Here is a 9,832-nt window from a genome sequence, read left to right on the forward strand (position 1 = left end):
TCATCATTCCATGTGTTGTTCAACTTAGTCCTTATATTTCTTTTCATATCACTAAGTTCTTATAGTTTGAGTGAAAGCAAAAAATCTCTTATTTTTGTGTAATTTAATCATAATTTCAAACTTATTAATCACAGTTCAAGTCTTGATTACAGCACGTGTATACTTAGATTTTAAAAGATTTAGTGATAGTGTAAGTAAAAAAAGATATGAACCTATAAGTACAAGTTTGAATCTGACTCACCTCAAAAAAATAACTCCGATAAAAGATACGTTCCCCTTGTACACATTATCTTCACACTATCACTAATAAAAATGAAACTTGAATTTTTAGACACTAATTCAACATATTAAAGTTGATTAATGTGATCCTTAAAAACGGTTTACCACAGCAATTAAAGAAGGCAACAGTTAAGATGTTAACTATTTCACCTATGAATTAGATACAGTTAAATCTTTTCATTTACAGGGGTGATTTTGATCCATGCATGTGCATATAAAGTGCAGTTTAGTGTACAATGATCACAAGCTAATTAGAATCATATTTTTACCTTCTTCAATAGTATTTAAATGGATGTGAAGCAATGGCATAACTCAGTTTTCATAGAAGTTAATCCTAAAAAAAATCTTCTGTTTGCAAAAAAGATATTTCTAATGATCAAAGCACTCCATAAATTATCCTTGGTGTGTCCATTTAGCTTCTTTAAACAATCATCCTACACTTGCTCCCCACATACATTGGGAAAAGGGGAGAAAGACCGAATTGGGGGTTGAAAAATCTGGATAAAATTTGACAAAAGTGAATGATACCCCAACAAGAATCAAGATAAGAAAAAACTGTTAAGCCATCCAATAAATAAGAACACAACCTTTCGGTCTCCAACTCTATCACTGTCCTCTTTTGTCTTCAGAACTTGGATCTGATGGTTGGACTGGATTTCTGGTATCTTTAGCAAAAATGCTACCTTGGTGTGCCCCTATCACCAGATGTTCAGCAATGTCAATCAGTGACAAATTTAATAGTGCAGAAAGACCAGTTGTTATAGAGTGGTCCACTTTGGACCAACCATGATCCACCTATTGTATTGGTCTACTTAGTTTAGAAAGCATGGCCGAATAAGTTCAACAGAAGGTTCAGTATTCTCCTATTGTTACGGGGTAACAGTGTAAACAACACTGTTAGAAGCTATCATAGGACAAATGAATGTAGCCAAATCATACCTGCAGGAGTAGTTACTCGATCACCAGGCCCCATGGCATGGCTAGAACTTCCAGTAATAGACAATTTCCCATGAAGCTCCTGAGGGAATGCTGCATTATTCACTACACCTGTTTCATTTTCTCCACTGTGCAAGTTCCCATCATTAACCATTTTTACAGCAGATTTAGGTGAGAACGCAGTCGACCAAGATCCACCATTTGACCCGGCCAAAGCCATTATAACATCTGCCTGCATGCATAAGTCATGATAAAACACAAGACCATAGTGCTTATTTTGTATGCATATAAGTTTCAGATAAGTGGAATGACCCAACAGTGAAAATAAAAGATAGTCTAATTAAGAGGCTATGAAGGACAAGCCAAACTGCATGCTTTCTAAAACTTGCAAAAATATCATAGCTTGCTCACACTTAGTATTCAAACCTAGCTACTATGCAAAGTGGACAGAAGACCTGGAAAAACAACAAGTGAAACCATGAAAACAGATTTTCCAATTCTACTGAAAATTTGTTTCTGATCAACTGATCCATGTAGTGATTGTAGTCAATCCGCAGTGTGATAATGCTTGGTGGCGGTTGCTGTGGTTGCCTATTTCACTTATATACACTATTTACACAACAAGTTTGTTACATGTTAGAATAAATTACAATGACACCCCCTCAAGATTTTTCGGATTGCACATAGTACTATTGCTTTTTAACGTTTACAATAACTTTAGCAGATAAAATTATTAATGGCCATTACATGTTTCCCCCCCTTTTTTCTGCTCAGAAATCAGAAGCCACCACCATATTGACAGAATATTTAGGTATAATAAACTGGTTTTATAGGATTAGGATTCCAAACTCTATGAGTTGTATCATGCCTACATTATTTGATTTTACTTATAAGAAACATGCCATAAATTTGTATAATCATCACCTAGTCCCATTCAAAGACAGGTAATGACTATAAACAAACACACGGACTTGGATCCTCGTAAGTGAAAATGTGTCAAGTGTGGATGTTCCTACCCTTTTGAATTGAAGTATCTTGTAAACTAGTTTTAAATCTTCACGAGGATATACATCTATAAGACAAATTTTAGCATTACAACTTCTACCATTGGTTAAATTTTATTGAAAATCATAAAATTTTATAGAACTAACTTCTTATTCAATGAGATTCACTCAATCATGTAATTTCCAATTAATTTAAACTAACAATACTACTCACTTACAATAGCAATAAGTAGTTTCAAACCCAAGAACTCAGCCATGAATTCAATGTTAATAACAATATATCTGCAAATAAAGAGAGATTTATAGGAAAAAATAAGCATAAAAGGCTGATTTGCTTGATTGAATTAATCTATAATATAAGAGGATCATATAAGAGAAAAATGATACAAACCAATAGTAAATGCAAACAAATTTTGGAGTACAAGATAACCAATGAGATCCTCTGCATCCACTTGCTGCTACTATACCATTTTAGGGCAAAAAGCATATTTTTATGAACTATATATTCCAAAAGTTCAAGCTATTGTGTGGAAGCACATGAATGGTTTGATATTGTATTGTAAATAGTGAATTGTTATGATAAAAGTACTTTCAATATCTCCAATGTAGTTAGGAAAAATATCTTTAGAATTTTCCTATTCATTTCAGCGTATTTTCGTTTTCTTATTGTAAAGAGTTTGATTGTTACAAATAAAACTGATGAAAATGTAATTGGTGTGATTGTTATTAATAAAATCATTTTTTATTTCCTTAGGAAAGTTGGTATCAAAACCAATAGTTCATTTTGGTGATCGGTTCAGATGAATACAATATAGAGTAGGGTGATAGATCCTAGATTTGTGGATTTCTTATATAAAAAAAATTCATAATAGAAATTCCAGGTAAGTGTCCCTTTGTGATACAAGTAAGATTGACCACTAGGTATTTGTTATTAAGGAATGTTACCGCTCTAGGGGAAGAAGAGTAAAAAGACTGAAAACTTATTGTTTAAAGATTTTGGATTTCATGTTGAAGGTGATGTCATTCTCTTGTTGTTGGCTCGTGGCTGATTGGTAAAGATCCCCCTATTATTTTCCCCCCTTGTATTGTCCAACAAGTGGAATCAAAGCTCCAAATCTAGGGAGCCCTGTTTCTGCTACCACGTCAACAACCGCCATCACCATTGTTGAGGTCAATGTTGGGCTAGAAAGGTACGTTCCACTTCTGCAATCACAACACCGACAATACACCAACAATTAAGTCATAATAGAGCATCAATGCATCGTCAAATGCCACCATCGTTATCGGAACATGTAGCCCACAGGCCTAGACTGGAAAAACCCACTCATCACCACCATAGACTAAATCATCATGACCTCAGCCCATTTGAAGGGGCGGTGATGTCCTATTTGGCTATGATTTGAGTAAATCTAAGTTTTTTGGTTCTTTTGACCTGAGGATTCTTTGTTATGTCTTTTTGTCTTGTGTTTTTTTCTCTTGATCGTATATCCTATCCATAAATGGTAAGAGTACATTTAATATTGCTGTCATGTATCTCAAAGTGTTTGGATTCTTGATTCATGAGCAATCGATCACATGACTCCATTTTCTATATTCTTCAATTCATATGTCAAAAAGACTAGAGAACAATTCATTACAAATGCAAATGATATAATAGTGTACCCATATGCAGATTTAGAAATGTCTCTTTGGAATCATCTATAGTAAAGAATGTTTTATTTGTCCAACGAGTGGCCAATAATCTTATCTCTGTATAGAAACTTACAAAGGATTTGAATTGTTGAGTATCTGTTTTTCTGTTATTTCAGGACTTTGTCATGAGGAGGAGGATTGTAATTGCTAAGGAGCACAATTGGATGTATATGTTGGAGTCTAAGGACCAAAACAAAACAAAACAAAGATCACAAGTTATCAAGCAACATAAAAAATATGGGCAAGTTTGGCTTCACCATAGAAGACTTGGACATCCTTCATTCAACCTTATCAAATCCTTGTTCCCTCCTTGTTTACCAATGAGTCTATTGAATCTTTCAAATGTGATATTTATCAATTGTCAAAGTATTATTGTGCATCCTAACCTATCTGTGGCAAAAAGAGTAATCTCTCATTTGACTTAATTCACTCTGATGTTTTGGAACTTGTTTTAGTATCTATTTCTAGAGCAAAATGGTTTGTTACTTTTATTGACAATTGTACCCATGTCACGTGGACATACATGATGAAAAGTAAATACGAGGATTATAAGTCTTTGTTAATTTTTTCCGTTTAGTCCAAAATCAATTAGGGAAAAACATGAAAAAGATTAGGTCTGATAATGGTAAACATTCCACTAAGGATTAGGATTAGGTCTAACATGTGTAAACATTCCACAACAAAACATGGTTATAGAAAGGAGAAATCGTCATGTTCTAGAATAGGAGTCCTCCTGTTTTAGATGACTGTCCCCAAAGCCTACTAAGGAGAAGTTTTGTTAACTATCGAATACCTCATCAACAAGTTACCCACCTATGTCTTAAATGATATTAGTTCTATTGAGTCACTATTGTTTCCTCTTCTCTCCTAGTGCAAGTTTGCCTTGTCAATTCTTTGGATGCGTTTTTGTTCATCTCACAATCCTAATCACAATAAATTATATTCTAAAGCCCTTCAATGTGTATTTATTGGTTATACGTGAAATAAAAATGTGTAGAAAACAACAGTCATCAGATCTTTATCACCTTGGATGTCATCTTTCATGAAACAAAACCCTTTTTTGTTAGTCCTCCATTTCAAGAGGAGAAGACACTTGAAATGAAGGAACTCTCCTACTATCATTACCAAATATGTATTCGGAAGATGCTCAAGATCTAAGTAATGAACTCACCACAAGTGGGTTCGAATCAACCGGCAATGAGGAAGAAGAAGATCATACTTTATTCATAAAGTACTTTGTTATAGGTAAACACACTATATTGTTGGTATATGTTTATCATATGATTATTGCGGGAGATAATGAAACAGAGAAATTAACTTAAAAGGAAAACTTGGAAACCCAATTTGAAATGAAAAACCTAAAAAAACTCAAGTATTTCCTTAAAAGTTGCTTATTCCAAAAGGGGTATTTCCATCTCCCAAAAATAATATGTATTTGATCTCTTCAAAGAAAAAGGTAAACTGGGAGAACTTAAAGAGTTCCAATTGAACAAAATCACAAAATTGCTCAAAAAACAGCACAGCGAGGTATAACCTTTGGCACAAAGAGCTGATGCCTAGCAGTAATGTTGCATAACCAAGGAAGAAGAGACCTTTGATAGAAAGATCATCAGCAGAATTTTCTTAACAAGCAAATGTGTAGCAACCGGCAAGAACTAAGATACTATGCTTAACTTATATGGATTTATTTAAGGAAGGAAAATAGGAACATTAGTTTCAGTGTATTGGATATCTTGCAAAAGACAAAGCAGTAATCTCTATTTATTATTGTAAATAAGACTCATAATAAATCCATAGTTTTCAATCTAGGAAAGTAGGCAGAGCAGTGTAGCCAAATTATTGGTTCAGCAGTGTTATTGGTTACTATCAAGTCTTATCTATCAGCAATTATAGGTTCAAAACAAACACTAGATAGTGCAGTGACAAGGCAAAATAAGTTGTAGAAACTACAATACAAGTATGGTATAGAAATCAATTCTTAATATCAAAACATGTTTTTCAGCTAAACCAGAATGATAGTAAAAGTTCTAATGAGCTTTGAAGAAAATGTGGTCTCCATACTTTTAGAAGAGTGATTGTCAAATCACCCCAAAAGCTTAAACTAATTAGCGAAGGCAGATGAATGTTATATCACACATCTCTAACACATACACCCCACACAAGAGCCCTTAGAGCTAGCATTATGCACAAACCTAACCACTAAATCATAGAGGCTCTAATATCACATCATGAACCAACAATCCATAAGGTTAAGCTATTAGGAGAAGTCATGTAAATAGTTTCATATTTACCCTTGGAAAAATCACAAATTAAATTTTAGGGCACAAATTTTAGGGTAACATGCAAACTAGTTTTCAAAGAGAAATCAAAGGAAGAAGTTAACTCTAAACTTGAACTTTGGAAAAAGACATTGGAATCAAAAGGCTTTTGCTTGAGTAGGAGGGGGACAGAGTATCTGCATTATAATTTTGGCAATAAACAAGAAGAAAATGACTTGGAGATAAAAGTTGGAGATGGGTAAATTAAAGCATTTGGTGATCGAAACAATATTGCTAAATGATGGGTAAGTTAATGAAGATGTCACACAATATATAAACTTGGTGATTAAAATTCAAAAAGGCATCTAAGGTTATTTGTGACTGCAAAGTAACTATCAATCTCAAAGAAAGTTCATCATACTGAGTGTCAGGCTTTAACGGGACAAGCTAGAGAAAATGTGAGAGCATAAATGAGTATGTAAAGAAGGGGGGACCAAAAAGGTACATTGGATTAAATCATTAAAAATATGAGCCATGTGAGAAGAGATCATATGGTGAATAATATTCTTAAGAACTTGGCTTTTAACTGTGCTCAATGGTATATATCGTGTAATCCATGTAGTGATTTCACCTAGTGGGATAAGAATAAGACAATTTTCATTGTTGTTATTACACTAAATGCAACATACAAATATGACATACTAACAATCAGGGGTCAGACCTTATGAGGATGGACATCATCAAAAACATGAGCTTGGCCACCATAAAAAATAGTCATCTGACGGCTGGCAGAAGTTAGGGCAGGCTGACTGCTGTCAATACCAAATGCATAAAGTCAAGGAACTTCTTCCTTTTCAAAAGCAAAGGGTGCAAAAAAAACAAGGGGAATTGGGAAACTGTATTTATAAGAAAGTTTTACCTTGGAGGTGTGGATGATTCTATGATATTACTTCCAGCCTTTGGCCTGCTGCCACCAAGCATCACAGCAGATGGAGTTTTCTCAGTGCCCATAGCAGCTGCGTTTATAGAACTTAAAATTCCAGGGCCCTTGATTCCAGTTCTAGATCCTTCATCAGCAGCTGACTGAGAGATGAACGAAGGACCAGCATTGGTATCCCTAATCTTGCTTGAGGCCATTTGGTGGACAAAAGGTGTCAATTGCCCTCCACGGGGTGGATGCTGCAAAGGGCCAACGTTCATGAGAATAGATCGTTCCCACTTATTGGCATCAATCTTAGAGCTGGAGGGAGGCTGAAATATCTGAGAAGATTGTTTCATTGACTGCATACCAAGTAACACTTCATCCTCACTGGGCCTTCTAGACCTATCTCCTCCAGCTGCATTCCGGAGGACCTGTGAAAAATCAGAACTCGATGTGTAAAGCAAAGAAGGCAAAAGCAAAATCATTTTTGAACATTGAGAACATTTGGGGAAGAATAATTAAACAATAATTCAAAGCAACCTTCATCAAATGTGAATTTTGATAGGAATCAGGGACCATTTGGAAGGCATCTCTGGAGGAACCCGTAAAAGCGGAATCGGAATTACTTCTCTTGCTTCCCACTAATCTGTTACTGATCTCAGTACCAGAAAGATCACTCCTTGGGCCATAGAAAGGAACTCCCTCAAGATGGTTTCCTACCTGCTTCTCTACCAAATTGATGAGACGAAAAACATTACATTTATAGAAATGAAAACCCTCAAAGGAAATAGAAATTTTCATAAATAATTTGCATTTTCAACTACAATATAAAAAAAATGGGTAAGAATGTCCATCTCATCTATACATGAAAAAAGCCAAGAAAGGAAAAAAGTGGAACAACACGAAACAATAATTGTCATAAATACCTAAAACCCCGTGTCCTCATTATGACCCAATGCACAAATGTTGACAGAACATTACAGTTTTCTACTGAAAACAATCAGAAATTTTCAGCACGAATTCAATTCTCCCACTTAGTACACGAAATTATTCTCTAGAAGAAAGAATCCAATAGTCGAATAAAACACCATACCATACTGAAACCCCCTGGCATTAGAGAATATATTCACATACCAGAAAGAAAAAAAAAACAAACACAGTAGCTGGAAAAGATATTAGAGAATGAAGAAACAAATGCTCAAAATAAAGGTGGGGAAATTATGAAAAATCATGTGAAGTAAACTAACCCAGCACTGATCTCATTAAACCAATCCACCAGTGAAGTACCCCACCAAAAGAAAGAGATGGTAGAGAACATCAGTGAAAGATGAGATTCAATGCAAACCAAAACATGGTCTTTTAGGCAAAGGGTAATGCCCTGAGTATGCCCCTCAATTTTTTTTATTTTAAAATTTTGACCTTTGATTACAAAAACTGAAAAAAGAAAGCACAAAATAGTACTCACCAGAAGCGATGTCAGAGGTGGCAGAGAAAGGGCCACGCCCACCTGCGGAGGAGGCGGAGGCTGACGGTTCCGACAACCTTACATCGGTGGTTTTGGGAGAATCAGTGGTTGGCTTCATGCCCAGAAAGTCATGAAGCACCAAAGCCTGGTTGACAGTGTTGCTAGTGTTGCCATTGTGAGGCTGAGCCATTCTCAGCAGCACAGCCATGACATACCCATCTCACAAACACCGAGAGTGAGTGAGTAAGTGGGAAGAAGAAGACGAACAAGGAGAAGAATAAGAAGAAGCAAAAGCACGATCTCTTCAAAAAAAGAAAGATAAAAGACAGAGATGGAGAGAGAATGAGTCTTTTTGGGAGAGAGAGAGAAGAAAAGTAAAAGGTTCTTTCTTTGTTGGCAAATGTTGTTGGGCTAATGTATTGTGTTCATTTGAATGGGCGCATGTCTGTCTCTGTTATGCTGTCCTTGGTTATGTTGGGAGTGAGTGAGTGTGTGAGAGTGGGTATATATGTAATGTTGGTGTTAGTTTGTAATGATAAACTTGTTGTGACTTTTGTCAGATTTTGTTCTTCTCTTCCCACATTGGAGAGCCAAATAATTGAACAAACTAATAATCATCATGCATCTTTTTAATATAACTATTCTATTCTTTCATATTCATTCTATCTTTATTAAAAATAAACAAATGTGGAATTATAAAACAAAATAAAAATTTATTCTATGTTGTGCGTCTATTAGAATATTAATTTATAAAACGATATAGTTTTAGAATCAATTTTGGTGAAAAATAATATAAACTTTAAGTATATATATTTACCAACAATATAATTTTAAAAATAATATCAAATTAAAATTTACAGTATCAGAATAAATAACTTTATAGGAAGACTTAAATACAAGTAAAAAATTAAAATGTCTTTTATAATAGAAATTAAAATTAATTTCAAAGTGTACAGTTGTTTAATAAAAAATTATCAACAGATTGTTTTGTAACTCATAAATTAAATAGTATTTATATTCATTAAAAAAAATATCAAATAATAACTAAATTTTTTAAAAAAAATAATTAGTCTCTATACTAATTTATTTAAAAATTAAAAAAATATTAACTTCTAATATAGTTTCTATTATTTTATTAATAAAATATTATAAAATAATTTTTAAATTAATATTTAAATTAATTATCAAAATTTTAATTATTAATATTTTAAATTTTAAATTAGTCTCTAAAAAATTATTTTATTAATAAAATATTATAAAATAATTTTTAAATTAA

General features: G+C 33.8%; 1 protein-coding gene and 1 pseudogene across 4 annotated transcripts; one reads left to right on the forward strand and one right to left on the reverse strand.

Annotated features, from left to right (window-relative positions):
- Positions 1 to 645: 645 nt before the first annotated feature.
- On the reverse strand, positions 646 to 9,038 carry LOC137820915 (protein TIFY 8). Of its 4 annotated transcripts, none has more exons than XR_016515606.1 (7): positions 8,557 to 9,032; positions 7,632 to 7,819; positions 7,089 to 7,522; positions 6,891 to 6,978; positions 2,438 to 2,501; positions 1,219 to 1,447; positions 646 to 974 (listed from the first exon to the last, which is right to left on the reverse strand). XR_016515606.1 is itself a non-coding variant. In XM_068625254.2 (6 exons), the coding sequence occupies exons 1-6, from the start codon at positions 8,762 to 8,764 to the stop codon at positions 886 to 888; spliced, it is 1,236 nt and encodes a 411-aa protein (XP_068481355.1). In that variant the 5' UTR covers positions 8,765 to 9,038; the 3' UTR covers positions 646 to 885. The 4 variants fall into 4 exon arrangements, 2 of the variants coding, with proteins under 2 accessions (XP_068481355.1, XP_068481354.1); XR_016515605.1 differs by having other exon boundaries at positions 6,891 to 6,981; XM_068625254.2 differs by lacking the exon at positions 2,438 to 2,501 and having other exon boundaries at positions 8,557 to 9,038.
- On the forward strand, positions 3,750 to 4,372 carry LOC150025199 (uncharacterized; annotated as a pseudogene).
- Positions 9,039 to 9,832: the final 794 nt, after the last annotated feature.

The sequence above is a fragment of the Phaseolus vulgaris genome, chromosome 9 (genome assembly GCF_051622355.1).
Source record: "Phaseolus vulgaris cultivar YP4 chromosome 9, ASM5162235v1, whole genome shotgun sequence".
In the NCBI taxonomy this organism is placed as follows: Eukaryota; Viridiplantae; Streptophyta; class Magnoliopsida; order Fabales; family Fabaceae; genus Phaseolus; species Phaseolus vulgaris.